Source organism: Delphinapterus leucas, chromosome 20, assembly GCF_059928025.1.
Source record: "Delphinapterus leucas isolate spDelLeu-1000000601 "Yukka" chromosome 20, BTC_Dleu_Yukka2, whole genome shotgun sequence".
Taxonomy (NCBI): Eukaryota; Metazoa; Chordata; class Mammalia; order Artiodactyla; family Monodontidae; genus Delphinapterus; species Delphinapterus leucas.
The window spans coordinates 9,245,456-9,261,616 of NC_143148.1; the positions used below are offsets into that span (position 1 = coordinate 9,245,456).

The 16,161-nt window shown below is 53.0% G+C and overlaps 1 protein-coding gene across 1 annotated transcript; it reads left to right on the top strand.

The window, feature by feature from the left end:
* Positions 1-4,118: 4,118 nt before the first annotated feature.
* On the top strand, positions 4,119-15,601 carry SLC1A5 (solute carrier family 1 member 5). The gene is made up of 8 exons (XM_022585280.3): positions 4,119-5,322; positions 7,664-7,706; positions 8,149-8,196; positions 9,410-9,576; positions 11,435-11,668; positions 12,454-12,648; positions 12,812-12,946; positions 14,719-15,601. The coding sequence occupies exons 1-8, from the start codon at positions 4,754-4,756 to the stop codon at positions 14,951-14,953; spliced, it is 1,626 nt and encodes a 541-aa protein (XP_022440988.2). The 5' UTR covers positions 4,119-4,753; the 3' UTR covers positions 14,954-15,601.
* Positions 15,602-16,161: the final 560 nt, after the last annotated feature.

The following is a 16,161-nucleotide window of genomic DNA, read 5'->3' on the forward strand; positions in this document are numbered from 1 at the left end:
TGATAGGGTGCCCTGTCCTATATTCCCCCCAACCCCGTATCCTGCCTTTACCTCCTTAGCAATATTTCTTAATTAATTAATTACTTTTTGGCTGCATTGGGTCTTTGTTGTTGCACTCGGGCTTTCTCCAGTTGTGGCGAGCTGGGGCCACTCTTCACTGCGGTGCGCTGGCTTCCCATTGCAGTAGCCTCTCCCATTGCAGAGCACAGGCTCTAGGCGCGCGGGCTTCAGCAGTTGTGGCTCTCAGGCTCTAGAGCGCAGGCCCAATAGTTGTGGCACACGGGCCCAGTTGCTCCACGGCATGTGGGACCCTCCCGGACCAGGGCTCAAACCCATGTCCCTTACATTGGCAGGTGGATTCTTAACCACTGCGCCACCAGGGAAGTCCCTTAGCAATATTTCTTGACCACCTGATTTGGTACTGAAACCTGCTCTCCACCCATTTCCCCATCTGTCTCATTCTATTTGATGCCTCTCAGCATTCCGTTCACTAGACGTGGTTTGTTGAATGATTGAAGGAATGTAGTACTGAATAGACAGATGCCTGGCTAAAGAGTTTGGACTTTATCCCCAGGGAAGTCACTGGGGTTACTAGATTAGATCTGTGCTTTCAAACATTCCAGGCCCTTCTCAACTCTGAGGCTGTGCATGTACTTGTCCCTTTACTTGGAATAATACTCTTTCCCTGGGCTTGTCCAAACCCTCCCTATCCCAACTGGGATTTCTCCTCTTCCAGGAAGCCCTCCCAGTTCTGGTCAAGCATCCCTTCTGGGCCCCCTCTGGACTGTGCTTCCCTGGAGGATAGGGCCAGGACTGTCTTGATCGTTGCTGGGTCCCTGGCACCTCCCAACATAGGACCCAACACTGATCAGAATAAATTATGGTCCCTTGAAGGAAATGTCCCTGCTTGGGGAGGAGTCAATTGCAGGGTAGCTGGCGTGTCAGATAAGAGTTGAGGACGCAGAGACACCTGAGGTCAAATCCCTGCCCAGGTTGGGGTTAGGCCGCAACAAACCTCATTATCCCCTCTGCTTCCAAGTCACTAAAACAGGATTGATCGCAAAGATTAGTGAAGATAATGATAACTTTTTTTTTTTTTTTTGTGGTACGCGGGCCTCTCACTCTTGTGGCCTCTCCCGTTGCGGAGCACAGGCTCCAGACACGCAGGCTCAGCGGCCATGGCTCACAGGCCCAGCCACTCTGCGGCATGTGGGATCTTCCCGGACCGGGGCACGACCCCGCATCCCCTACATCGGCAGGCAGACCCTCAACCACTGCGCCACCAGGGAAGCCCAGATATGATAACTTTTGACATTACTTCAGACAGGGTCAGAAGCCTCTCCTGCTGCCTTAGAGCTTTGCACCTGATCTTCCCTTTGACTAGAAAGTTCTTCCCAGATTGTCCCGGGGGCTTCTTCTTGCCATTCTGGTCTCATCGCAAATGTCACCTCCTCAGAGTGGTCCATCCTGACTGCTCCCTCTCTCTCTTCTGTGCAACGGTTTCCTTTTCTCCAGCTCCTATTCCACCTGACAGCCCAAGTTCATTTCCTTGTCTCTCTTCACTAGAATGCTGGCAAGGCGTTTTGTCTGAGCTTTTATTTTTTTATTTTACTAAAAAAATTTTTGTATTGAAGTATAGTTGACTTAACAATGTCGTGTTTGTTTCCAGTGTACAGCAAAGTGATTCAGATACACACACACACACACACACACACACACACATTCTTTTTCATATTCTTTTCCATTATAGGTTATTATAAGATATTGAGGGAATTCCCTGGTGGTCCAGTGGTTAGGACTTGGCGCTTTCACTGCCAGGGCCCGGGTTCAATCCCTGGTCGGGGAACTAAGATCCCGCAAGCCACGGCAGCATGGCCAAAAAATAAAAGATAATGACTATAGTTCCTGGGTTTTTATTTTTAATTTTTTTCTCACTGTGGAATCCCTAGAAACTTAAACAGCAGTTGGCCCTTAGTAAGGGCCCGAGGAATATTTGTGGAGTGAATAGAGTGCTCAGCAATTGTCCCCTCGTGTTTTGATCAAGGGTCACCGTGTGCACCATCAAATTTACGCTCACACTGACTCTAGGACAAATGAAGAACCTGATGCTTAGCTGGTAAGTGGTGGCGCAAGGATTCGAACCCATGTCTGTGTGGCTTTAGTGCCCATGTTCCCGGTGTCTAGCACAGAGCCGAGCACGTGGGAGTTTAACATGAGTTTGTTGAATGAATATGACTTCAGACTTGGAGGGTGGAATGGGGAATGGGGGCTTTCTGAAGTAGGTGGCGTGGAAGCTGGGAGAATTTGGGAGGGGAGAGCGTCCAGGAGACACAGCAAGGAGGTCTGCAAGGCCACTGGTGCCTGGGTGGTAGGTCCATCAGATCCTGTGCAAATTCTCAGCCTGGCTTGGCCCCTCAGATCCTGCAGGATGCAATCACAAGCTCTCAAAGCTCTTTCCCAAGCAGGGCTAGGGCTAGGGCTGGCAGTGACCAAGTGACCAATGCCCAGCAGTGTCTGGAGCTGGTTGGGGCCCAAACCATGTTCTTCAATAATAACGACAATAACAACAACAGTAGTAGTAGTAGTTAACTTTATTAAGGGCTAACCTATACCTTGTCTAAATGCTTTGAACATGGGATCTCATTTGCTCTTCAGCACCCAAGGAGGTCTGAGCTACTATTATTCTTCCCATTTTACAGATGTGGAAACAGGCTCATAGAGGCAGTGACTTGCCTAAGGCCCCACAGCTGCTTCAGAAGGAAGCCTCTGATGATCACTATCGATCTTCTTTGAGCAAGTGTGAACACCTGATATGTTATCAGAGAACAGGCCAGGTGGGGAAGGAATTAGGATTTCAATATTGCCAGGAGGAGTAGCCAATCACAGCTGATTCCCTTTAAGGTTAGGGCCTTGAGAGGCAGGCTTGCAACTCCCAGCCTCCCCAGGTGTGGCCTCAAGGCGAGTGACTTCCTCTTGCCATAAGCCCCAGTTTTGCCCATCTGGAGAATGGGTAGAAGAGTGGGCCCAACCTCACCAAGCAGTTACGAAGATTCCAGTGAAATCAGGCATATCATCTGTCAAAAACCAGCAGATGTCACTTACGGTTTGTGCATTTTGTGAAAAAGAGGACTGCAGACAGGGAATTCCCCGGCGGTCCAGTGGTTAGGAGTCCGTGCTTTCACTGCCCAGGGCATGGGTTCAATCCCTGGTCAGGGAACTAAGAAGACCACGTAGAAATATTGAACTGTGATTAATAAATGCATACATACTGAAGTGTTTAGAGGGAAAGTGCGCTGGTATCTGCAACTTTGACATGCATCAAAAGGAGGTAAATGGGTGGATGGCTAGAGAGGTAGATGAATGGTTAGAAATTTTATATAGAAGTACCGTGAAATAATTGTAGACGCTAGGTGGTGGGTATATGGATGTTCACTCTAAAATCCTTTAAACTTTTTTGTAGGTTTGAAAATTTTAATTAATTTTTAATAATTAAAAAAGGGGAAAATATCTGGTGAAAGCAAAAACATTAGCACAGTCATTAAACTGAATTATAATTTTTAATGGATGAATTGCAAATTGCGTACCTAGGGGGAAGTGGATTACAGTCCTAATATAATAACTGCCATTAATTGATACGTGTGGGGCTCTGAACTGAGAACTTTTATTTTGAAAATTATTAACATTATTAAATAAATCACTCCATCTCATTTAACTCTTACACCGATCACGTGAGGGATCTGTATTTTACATTCGAGGAATTGACGAGAAGGGACAAAAGACCGGAATTTAGGGCGGAAGAGGAGTTTCAGGCTAAATTGATTTGCAGACCCGCGGATCACCTGGCACTTTCTAGAGACCCTCGCGCCAGGCACTTTTGTGGCTTAAAGGCCCCCAACCCAATACCCTCCTCCCAACGCCCCGCCCCCTTCGGACCCTCCACCCCCACCCCACCCGGACCCCGCCCCTGAGTGTAACCATTGTTTTTCTGCCTTCTGTATGGGTGACTTGGCCCTACTCCAGACAAAGCCCCGCCCTGGAGGGCCCTGAACCCGACCGAGCCAATCGGCACCGGTGGGTTTGTCCCCGTTCTCTCAAGCCTCGCCCCGGGTGCTTAATCCGGGCAGCTTCCGCCAAACAGTCTCAGAGCCACGCGGCGAGCCCGGGTGGTCCGGTCTCGGCTAACAGCTGATTCTTCCCGGGATCCCGGGCCGCCGCCTTCGGCACCCAGGGGACCGGATCTTCCCTCCTGGACCCGAGAGCCTGGCCCCCCCCTCTTCCCGGAGCTCTGTTTTCCGGCCCCCAGACTCAGGCTCCCCAGCTCTCCGTTTCCAGGACCCAGGCACCCCAGGTCCCCGCCTCCCGGATCTGCGCCACCAGGACCTAGCCTCTTGAAGACCTCTGCCGCCTGGGCGCCTTCAGCCTTCCGGAGCCAAGGACCCCAGGTCCCAGCTTGAGAAACTCCCGTATTCCTAACCCCCAGGGTAAAGAACCCCAGGTGCTCCCGCCTCCCAGCTTTCAGCGCCGGGCGCAAACGAAGAGCAGAGGAGCCTCAGCGCCCAGCCTAGGGAATCTCAAACACTCCAGCTTCCAAGAGACAAGGAACTTAAGCGCTGTGAACTCACAACTCCAGGGAACCCTCCAAAGTTCCAGCCTCCAGGCTCTGTTAACAAAGTTTTAAGGAACGAGAGCGTCCTGGGAAGGAGCCCCAAGCGCTCCCAGCTTCCAGGCTCTGAGGAACCCCGGGGCGTTCATCATGGTGGCCGATCTGCCTAAGGGAGACCCCAAGGGGTACGCGGCGGCGGAACCCACCGCCAACGGTGTCTCGGCGTTGGTCCCCCTAGAGGACCTCGGCTCGGCAAAAGGCGGCTGTTGCGGCTCCGGGGACCAGGTGCGCCGCTGCCTTCGCGCCAACCTGCTGGTGCTGCTGACGGTGGTGGCAGTGGTGGCGGGCGTGGCTCTGGGCCTGGGGGTGTCAGGGGCCGGCGGCGCGCTAGCGCTGGGCCCAGCGCGCCTGGAGGCCTTTGCCTTCCCGGGCGAGCTGCTGCTGCGCCTGCTAAAGATGATTATCTTGCCGCTGGTGGTGTGCAGCCTGATCGGCGGCGCGGCCAGCCTGGACCCGAGCGCGCTCGGCCGCCTGGGCGCCTGGGCGCTGCTCTTTTTCCTGGTTACTACACTGCTAGCGTCGGCGCTCGGCGTGGGCTTGGCGCTCGCACTGCAGCCGGGCGCCGCCTTCGCCGCCATCAACAGCTCCGTCGGGGCCACGGGCTCCGTGGAAGAGGCCCCCAGCAAGGAGGTGCTCGATTCGTTCCTGGATCTTGTGAGGTCAGACCCCGCCCGCCCGGTGGAGGGGTTGGGGGAAGGGGGTGGGTGCTTCAGCCTCGTGGGGAGGGACGCGTGTTAGGGTTGGCCGGAGTCGCCACGTGGACGGAAGAGGGGTTTTGGGTCCTCCGTGACCGGGACATCCCCAGGGCCTCAGGAAAACAGGATGGGATAGTTGGGGGGAGCTCTGGCCTCTTGAGGGTCAGGGCACGGAGGGTGAGAACAGACTCCTGGAGATTTCTAAATATGGGGGCCTGCGTACATAAGCGGGACCCCACAGGAGGGTGATAGGGGCGTGGAAGTCTTATAGAGGGAGAAGTGATGCTTGGTGGGGTTGAGGGGGACATAAGAGGGTCTCTGCTGTGAGGGGGGAGGATCCTGTGGGGAACTTGGAGGGGGATCTTTGGGTGGCCAAGGGCCCCAGGATGGGGCTTCTGGATAAAGGTTTAAGTCCCGTGTCTGGATAAAAGTTCTGGGAGCCCTGGGTAGGGGGCCCCTGCAGGACCTGAAGAGATCAGAATGACCCCCCCACCAGGCCCTCTTCCCACATGGTTCCCCACACCACGTGTCCCCCAGACAAAGCCAGGTCCTTTTTTCAGCCTCTTTTCTCCACCCAGTTCAGCTGGGCAGGACCCTGGCTTCCCCTTTATATGTTCCTGGTAGGTAAGTCCTGCCACCTCCACAAACTTTCCATCCCATTTCCTACTCTGTCTGGTACCCGGCCGCCCTCCCCTCGCACTAGGCTGCCCAGAAAGGGGGCAGATTCTTTTCTTTTGGGCCTCTGCTCCCCTCCCCTCAAGAATGGCTCTTTCCCCCCTTTTAAGGAGGGCAGACTGCTGGATCCACATGGCCTTGCCTTTGAGGCCTGCTGATTCATTGTCGCCAGGTTGGTTGGGGACTTCCTGGAAGTGGGGGAAGGAAATGATGAGTCACGGAACAGGGTTCCCCTCAGTCTCTCGGGGCATCAGTGCAGGCTGATATTGCGGGGAGGCTTGGTGTCCAGAAATTACAGCAGATGGGCCCCTTCTGGCTGGGGGAGATTAGCTGTGTCCTGAACCCAGCCCTGGCTGGCCTGGGTGGGTACAGGCCGACCTGCAGACGGGCACACCCACTTGAAGTTTGTTTATGTGTGCAAGCTTCCCCGTTGTGCCCAAATCCACGTAACTCATCTGGCCAGCCACTCGGCGACTTAGCTGGAACATCTCAGAGCCACCCGACTTTATGAGCCACTGACACACAACTGGACACGGGCACGCAGACGCTCACTGATGCCACTGACCACACCAACATGTGGAACACTGCCTAAACACAGCTCAGGAGCACATGCACACTCCCATACGTGCCTCCAGGGCCTCACACCAACAGGGTCACACATATCTGAACACTTAACCTGCGCCCCCCAACCGGATACCAACACCCGATAGACTACCGACCACCGCCAGCAGCTGTGCACCCACGTCTTTGGTGAGAGGGAAGATCCGAGGTTGCCGAGTGGTTGGGACTGTGGCACCAGCTGGCTGGTTTCAAATCCCAGTTTTGCCACTTCCTAACGGCAAGTTTCTTCACCTGTCAGTGCCTCGGCTTCCTTTTCTGTGAAATGCGGATAATAGTGCAGGGCCCTGAGGGCTGTCAGGAGAATTAAATGAGTTGATTTATGTAAAGCACTTAGTACAGCGCCCATAGTCACCTTGGCTGTTAGTTTTGTCTTGCCCTGAGGCACACGGGGCCACTGTCCGACTTCTTAACATGCTCAGTGGGGTTTAATGCACGCTGCTGCACGCTTAATCACACCCAGACACCCTCACACGAGAGTGGCTGCATAAACACAAAGGCGCATTCACAACAACACAGTCAATCCTTGTCGCTTTCTCACCACCTCTTCCCTAACACACCCAGATCTTCCCCACAGCCTGCAAGCCCCCAGGCAGCCCCCAGGGCCAGCCCTTTCCTCAGCCCTCCCAGGCCTCTAGGAGGAAGTGGCTGATGCAAGATGTCCAGAGTATTGAGGGTGCTGAGTGTGGGATGGAGCCAGGCCCCGTAACCCTGCCCCAGCCTGCCTTGGGAAGCGGGCATTCCTCACCCTCAATCCACATTCCCTCTGGGCTAGAACACCAGCCTCCTGGGCCCCAGGATTCCAGCTGAGACTCTGCACACCCTGGAAAGATGTGCAGGCCCAGGTCCATCTCTGCCTGTCTGAACCTGGCTGAGGCATGGGTGAGGACCACATTTGGGTAGAGGTGGGGCCTCCAAGGTTCCCCTCACCCCAAGAGGCCAACCCAGTTCCCCTGACCTCCTCCTGTGGTATCTAATACTCCCCCCCCCCCCACCATGTTTATCTCTGCAGAAATATCTTCCCCTCCAACCTGGTGTCCGCAGCCTTCCGCTCAGTGAGTCCTCTGGGGTGTCCCTCAGGGTTGGGGGGTGGGCAGGGAGGGAGACAGCCAGTTCCAGCCCCTTGGTGCCTGATTTTGGGTGGTGCCTGGAAAAACGCACGTGCCCACATATTTACAGGCCATATTGCAGGGCTCCTGGGTGATTTCTGAATGAAACCCATCCACGGCCCTCATGAGAATATGGGTTCTGAGCCCCCTCTGGGTTCTAATTCTAGCTGTGTGACCCTGAGCAAGTGCCTTTACCTCTCTGAGCCTCAGTTTCCGCCTCTGGAAAATGGGGGTATGAATAGTCCTACTGCAGCAGGGTTGCTGGTGGGATGGAATGAGATCACGTTTAAGGGAAGCTTAGGGCGGGCTTTGAGTATTGTCAGTGCCAGGATGGGGTGGGGGAGCCTCGATGACAATTGATGCTGACTCTTCCCAACCCCACCTGCAGTACGCTACCTCCTATAAGGAGAGATTGTTCAACGGAACCCAGGTGAAGGTAAGAGCTGGGAAGGTGGTGGGGGGCCCTGCACCTTGGTTTTTCCATTTTGTTCTTACCCTGGCCTCGTCTGCCTTCTGGGTCTTCTTTTTTATTTATTATTTTTATTTTTGGCTGTGTTGGGTCTTCATTGCTGCGCTCTCTAGTTGCGGCGAACGGGGGCTACTCTTTGTTGCGGTGCGCGGGCTTCTCATTGTGGTGGCTTCTCTTCTTGTGGAGCACGGGCTCTAGGTGCGTGGACTTCGGTAGTTGTGGCACGCGGGCTCAGTAGTTGTGGCTCGCGGGCTCTAGAGCACAGCCTCAGTAGCTGTGGTGCACGGACTTAGTTGCTCTGCAGCACGTGGGATCTTCCCGGACCAGGGCTCGAACCCGTGTCCCCTGCATTGGCAGACGATTCTGAACCACTGCGCCACCAGGGAAGTCCCCTGGGTCCTCTAACATTTGGGCGCAATTTGTTTTAAACTCTCTGAAGCCCCTCCCCAATTTCTGTCTTTTCTGCCTTTCTGGAATCTCCATTTTGTCCTCTCTTCTCCCTCCCCACAGCCACACTCAGGTCCAGGCTCCTCTTTTCCCCTCCCTTCCCACCCCCTCCCGCCCACCTTCAGCCTGGCAGCTGGAGAATTCTTTCCAAAGCACAAACCTGACCCAGCCTCTTTCCTGCCTAAAGCCCTGTCATATTCCCTAGTGCCCTCAGAAGAAAGCCTAAGCTCCTCGCCGTAGTCCCCGGGGCCCCTGTGAGGTCCTGCCCCTGCCCATCCACCCACCCAGCCTCATCTTGTGACTCTGCCTGGCCCATTCTGCTCCAGCCACAGTGAATTTCTTTCTGTTCTTTGAATGCCTAAGTTAGAGTCATTTCAAGGTTGTTGCATATTGTTAACTCTCTCTAGAAGAGGTAACAATACCCCTCCCCTCCCTTTACCTTGTTCACCCCCGGTCTCCGGGTCTTAGCCCCTTCCTCTAGGAAGCCCTCCCTGATTCCCCTCCTCCAAGCTTGGCAGCACAACCTTCCTTGGTTCCCATACTCCCCTGGGTTCCCCCGTCCCAGCCCTGTCCACTCTGGGTGGTCCCTGGACCTGGACTGTGAGCCTTGGGAGGATGGGGCCTGGGGAATGGTCTTGTCTCTGCTGGGTCCCAGCAGTGCGCAGGACAGGCCCTCAGTCACTGTGCAGGTTGACTGAATGGCCCCGCCATCCCCATGTGTTCTTGCCCAAAGGTGCCCGTGGGGGTTGAGGTAGAGGGTATGAACATCCTGGGCCTGGTGGTGTTTGCCATCGTCTTTGGCGTGGCCCTGCGGAAGCTGGGGCCTGAGGGAGAGCTGCTCATCCGCTTCTTCAACTCCTTCAACGATGCCACCATGGTGCTCGTCTCCTGGATCATGTGGTAAGTGGTGGGAGAGGGGGCTGGTGAGGCGGGGTGGGGCGATCCTCTATCTGCTCCTTCGAACCAGACGGCCTAGATTCAAATCCAGCATCGACTATTCCCTGGCTATGTGACTTCAGGCAAGTGACTTACTCTCTCTCTGTGCCTCAGTTTCCTCATCTATAAGGTGAGGACAGTACTGTATGCCGTGAGAGCTAATACTGATCCTGGAACCTTCTTGATCCTATTGGAAGGTGACAAAGAGACCGCCAAGCTGTGGCCGCAGCCTGGCTAATGCATCTCGGTTTCTGAGATTTCACTGTCATCAAATGTTTGCCTTTGGATCAATAATGGAGAATAGCGCCTGCTTCATAGGTTTATAATTAAGATGACATGAGTGACTGAGGTGTAAGTAAAGCACTTAGAAAGTGTTTTAAATGTCTAACACCTACTGAGCATTCAGTTAATGTCAGCTACGATTATCACCATTATGTATGAGCTTTTGTTAAATGGCCTCAGATAATGAGGGAAAAAAACATGTGCAGAGGCCTTCAGCTTCACCCTTGCCACCTCCCCTGTCTCATCTCCACATGGTGTCACACTGATTCTCAGGACCCATCCTGGGTCAGAAGGTCAGAAATCAGGAGGTTGGTTAGGGCTGCTGCATTTTTACCAAATCTCCCCCAACCCCAACCCTGATTCCAGGGTAGCTGACATCTAAGAATCTGCTGTGTGGAACTAATAGAAACACTTGGTGTGTGGGTAAGAGCAGGCTCTGCAGCTGGGCAGCCTGAGTTCCTATCCCGGCGCTACTACTTCCCAGCTGTGCGCCCTACGACAAGTTACTTATCCCGCCGTGCCTCAGTTTCCCCATCTGGAAAACGGCGTTGATAGTACCAGGCGTGAGTGAGTTAATACGTGTAAAGTTCTTGGGACAGTGCCTGACCTATAGCGTGCCTACAGTAAACAAGCTTAGTTAATATTTGTCAAGTACTTGTATAATTTCTGGGCACATCTCACTGGCTAGAACTTGGGCATTTGGCCAAACCTAGGTGCACAGGTGGCTGGGAAATGGTGCTTTTCTTCTGTAACTAAAGAGGAGAAGGGGTTTGGAGACAAGTAGCCATAGCGATCAGGCAATCAGGGAAGTGATGTTGGGAGCCCTCCTGGCTGGGAGACACATGCAACCCCTGGGATCTTCCCTCCAGGAGAGGGTGATAATAAATCCCAGCGAAGTCTATAGACTTCACTTACTGTGTACAAAAAGCTTTCAACTCATTTCAACTGGCATCTCATTTCATCCTCCCAAGATTCCTATGAGGTTGGTAGCATTATGGCCCCTATTTTACAGACCTATTTGATTTTAATTCAATGATAGCGGCAAGAGATTCAAAATAGGAGCTCCCTTGTGGGGTTGTGGTGAAGATTCAATCCCGTTCAAGGGCTCAGCACATCATAAATGCTTCATACCTGGGAGTTGTCATTAAGACATGAGCCACGGTTTTTATTTTTCATGGTGAGAGAGTGTATTGGTTTATGTCATATTAGCTGCTGTAACAAACAAACCCAGAATATGAAAATGATATGCATGGTGGGTGTTTCTTTCCCGGTCATGTGTTAAGTCCAAATCTGGTGGGTGACTCTACTCCAAGTGATTGATAGAACCACCCAAACTTCTTTTATCTCCCAGTGGCGCTATGTTCAAGGGGAGAGAATGGAGGATGGCAGGGGAGGTGCCGGAACATCAGCCCACATTGCTGTGGGCGCTTCCTGACTTTGAGGGAGGCTGAGAAGTGTGGTCAGGCCATGTGCCCAGCACAATGCCTGGCCCTGGGTGGGCACATGGTCAGAGGTGGTGATCTGTCTCCTGGGTAATTAGGTATGCCCCTGTGGGCATCTTGTTCCTGGTGGCCGGCAAGATCGTGGAGATGGAGGACGTGGGGATGCTCTTCGCCAGTCTCGGCAAATACACCCTGTGCTGCTTGCTTGGCCACGCCATCCACGGGCTTCTGGTGCTGCCATTCATCTACTTCTTCTTCACCCGCAAGAACCCCTACCGGTTCCTGTGGGGCATCGTGACGCCGCTGGCCACTGCCTTTGGGACCTCTTCCAGGTGTGACCTTGGGGCAGACCAGGGCGGGGTTTTTAAGCTTAAGGGGCCTGGAGCAGGCATCAGATGTCTAAAGACCCCTGAAATTTTGTCTAGGGACATGGGATCTGGGTAGAGGGAACCGCGCCCCCCCCCCCGCATTAGGAAACTACTGCCTTGGAGATTTATTTCTTCCTTCCTGAGAACCCCTCCCCATCCCAAGGCCTGGCCTTGGGGGACTCTAGTGCTTTACCCTGGATCCAACCTCTAAAAGCTCCTTCCACCTCTCCTGAGTAGTTTGTCCATCTCTGCTGGCCCTGTCCCCTCAGGATCCAACCCTCCCTATAGCAGCATCCCCAAGAGTATAGTAATTCTTAGTCGAGGTCTGTTATTGGTAGAGATGGGGAAGGGGTGTGAGTCAGTGAGCGCTCAGACATTCTAGAATTTAGTTATGAATTTTTATGTGTATTTTAAGGAGTCGCCGTTGGTAATCTCCCAGGGGTCCAAGATTCCCTATATTTTGGAATGCTTCCATTCTGTGGGATCCCTAGTGCCTTCTGGCTCTGAGAAGAGAAGGGCGTGGCGAGCCGGGACAGGCTAAGGGGTGTGGGTGGAGGCCCCGGGTTCGTGGGAAGCAGAGGTCTAGGCCGGTGGGCAGAGCTTGCGCCTGAGATGAGGTGCTGTGTGGGTGGGGCCTGGTCCAGGGGAGGGTCAGGGGAGGTGGGTGGGCGTGGCTTGGGCGGTGGGCGGGGCGCGGTCGGGCTGGCCAGGTGAGCTGGCGCCAACTCAGATCTGCGGTCCCCTCGCAGCTCCGCCACGCTGCCGCTGATGATGAAGTGCGTGGAGGAGAAGAACGGCGTGGCCAAGCACATCAGCCGCTTCATTCTGCCCATCGGTGCCACTGTCAACATGGACGGTGCCGCGCTCTTCCAGTGTGTGGCTGCAGTGTTTATTGCACAGCTCAATCAGCGATCCTTGGACTTCGTGAAGATTATCACTATCCTGTGAGTGCGCGGGGGGGGGGGGGGGGGGCGGGCTGCGGCTAGGACCCCCAAGGCACCTGACCCCTCCCTTGAGAACGGACACGAGCTGGGAGGAGCAGCCCCACCCCCACAGCTTCTCCCATTACCGAGCGGCCTCTCCCTGACCTCTCCTCTCCTCCCCCAGGGTCACCGCCACAGCATCCAGTGTGGGCGCCGCGGGCATCCCCGCCGGCGGTGTCCTCACTTTGGCCATCATCCTCGAGGCGGTCAGCCTGCCGGTTCACGACATCTCCTTGATCTTGGCTGTGGACTGGCTAGTGTGAGTGTGGTTCGAGGGTTCGGGGGGCTCAGGGGTACTCCTGAGAAAGGGGACGAGCAAGAGGGTCATTGAGAGCCTCTGAGCAGAAGAGAGGAAGGAAGGGGTTCTAGAAGAAAGGGGAGGGGACCTTACCTTGAGTGTTCCAATCAGAGGGAAGAAAGGGATCTTTGGGGTTCCAAGAGGAACCCCAGAAAGGTAGCATGTCCCAGTGGTTAATAGAGCAGACTCTTAGACCAGGCTCCCAGAGCCACTGTTGCTAGCTATAATGACCTTGGGCAAGTACTTAATCTCCCTGTGTCTCAGTTTCTCCATCTGTAAAATGGAGAGAATAGTTCCTCCTGGAGGATTAGATGACTTAATACACACAGCTTTCTTAGAACTACTTAGAACAGTAAGTAGAAAATGCTACGTAATTGTTAACTATCATGATTAAGCTGTTAAGAATGTAAAAGATTAGAAGACAGTCTGGCTTCAAAAGTTAGAGAGTTACCATGTGTCTTAGCAATACCACTCCTAGGTTTAAACCCAAGAGAATTGAAAACATGTCCACAAAAACTTGTACGTGAATGTTCACAGCAGCACTTTTTTTTTTTTAATTCAACACCTTTTTAAAAAAATTAATTTACTTATTTGGCTGAGTCAGGTCTCAGTTGTGGCAGGCGGGCTCTCTAATGGTGCATGGGTTCTAGAGCACAGGCTCAGTAGTTGCGGCACATGGGCTTAGTTGCCCCGAGGCATGTGGGATCTTAGTTCCCCGACCAGGCATCGAACCTGCGTCCCCTGCATTGGAAGGCAGAGTCTTAACCGCTGGACCACCAGGGAAATCCTCATAGCAGCACTATTCATAATAGTGAACAGGTAGAAACAACCCAAATACCTATCAATTGATGAATGGATAAACAAAGTGTCATATGTCCACACAATGGAATATTATTCAGCAATAAAATGGAATGAAGCAGTGATACAAACGTACATGCTACGACATATGACCCTTGAAAATATTATGCTAAGTGAAAGAAGCCAGACAAAAAGGACCACATTGTATATGATTCCATTTATATGAACTGTTCAGAATAGGCAAATCTATAGACAGAAAGTAGATTAGTGGTTGCCTAGAGCTGGGGGATGGGAGGAAATGGGGGATAACTGCTTAATGGATACGAGGGTTTCTTTCTGGAGTGATGAAAATATTCTGGAATTAAATAGTGGTGATTGTTGCACAACCCTGAATAAACTAAAAACCACTGGGTTGTATTCTTTTAAAGGGTGAATTTTATGATATGTGAATTGTATCTCAGTTTTTTTAAATGGGAGGAGAAGGATCTGAGGGAGAACTTAGTATTTCAGAAGAAGAAAGAGGCATTGATGGGTCCTCTGGGGCCCCAAGGAAAGGGAGGCATGATTTTTTGAGGTTCCAGAAGGAACAAATCTTGTATTTGATTGGAAGAAGGATCTTTGGGGATCCAGGGAGGATGGAGGAGATCTTTGGGGTCCTAAGGCAGAGAAAGCCTGATGGGACACTTGGGATTGTAGGGGAAGGAAGGTGGGTAGGAGGCTTCTGGGGTTCTAGAGGAAAAGATCTTTAAGGTTCTAGAGGAAGGGATATTTGGGATCCTGGGAGGATGGAGGGATGAGCTCCTAAGAGGAATAGAACAGGGTTCTGTGAAGGAGGGCATGATGGGGACTTGAAGGTAACAGGCAGGGAGAGGGGAGAGAGTTGGGCCCTAACCCTTCCCCTCCCACTCACTTCCCCCTCACTGTTCCCCCTTCAGCGACCGGTCCTGTACTGTCCTCAACGTGGAAGGTGACGCCTTTGGGGCAGGACTCCTCCAAAATTACGTGGATCGCACAGAGTCCCGCAGTTCAGTGCCCGAGCTGATCCATGTGAAGAGTGAGGCGCCCTTGGCTGCGCTGCCGGACCACACCGAGGAAGGGAACCCTCTCCTCAAACGCTGTCCAGGACCTGCTGGGGACGCTGACACCTGTGAGAAGGAATCAGTCATGTAAATCCCAGTAGGGACCCTCCCTGCCCCAGTCGGGGGGTGGGGTGCTTTGGACATTGGAATCATGTGGCATGGATGAACGGACAAACAGGGCCTCTTGGAGAGTCCCACCCACACACTCGGGGAGCCACAGGCCTCAGCTTCCCTCCCTGCCATGAGATCTGGGAGGCCTCACTGCTGGGGTATATGCGTTTGCTTGTGTGTGTGTGACTGTCTGTCCCCAAATCTCCCCAGTCGTCAACTCCTGTCCTCACCCAAGGCTAGGAAACAGCAAGATGGAGAAGTAGCGGCCTCCACACCCCATCCTGGGAGCCTGCATGGCCTCGTGTCTCAGGGCACAGGGCACCATGGGAAATTCTTCCCTCTTCGAGCAGAAGGATGTTCTGACAGGTTGCTGGCTCCTTTGATGGCTATTTTGGTGGCTGTAGCTCTAGCTGTGTGTGTGTATGTGTGTGTGTGTGTGTGTGTGGGTGTGGGTGTGTGTGTGTGTTTTCTGTGACTCTCCACGAAACAATCCCACCCTGTCCCCAGGCCCTCTGTTCCCTTCACAGTAACAGAAACACTCCCGGGAACCCTGAGGGGAGACTGAGGACACACACTGCTGTTACTCCAGAGGATGCTTTTCAGCAATAAAATTGTCAAGTATATCTAATCAGATGTTTTCAAGAGTTTGACTAAAAGTGCTAGCCACACAGAAAACAACAACAACAAAATGATAAATTGGACTTCATTGAAATAAAATATCTGTTCGTCAAAAAACACGCAGCCAAAAAATAAAAAAATATATATACACACACAGCACTGTTGGAAACCACAGTGAGATACCACTACACACACTTATTGGCATGGCAACAAACAAAAGCAATACCAAGTGCTGATGAGAATGTGGAACTGGACAGAGCCTATGCATTGCTGGTGGGAATGCAAAATGGTCCAGTCACTTTGGAAAATCACTGGGCACTTTAGGGCTTCCCTGGTGGCACAGTGGTTAAGAGTCCGCCTGCCGATGCAGGGGACATGGGTTCGTGCCCCGGTCCGGGAGGATCCCACATGCCGCGGAGCCGCTGGGCCCGTGAGCCATGGCCGCTGAGCCTGCGCGTCCGGAGCCTGTGCTCCGCAACAGGAGAGGCCACAGCAGTGAGAGGCCCGCGTACCACAAAAAAACGCCCCAAAAAACTGGGCACTTTAATATCAAAGTGTATTTTAAAATAT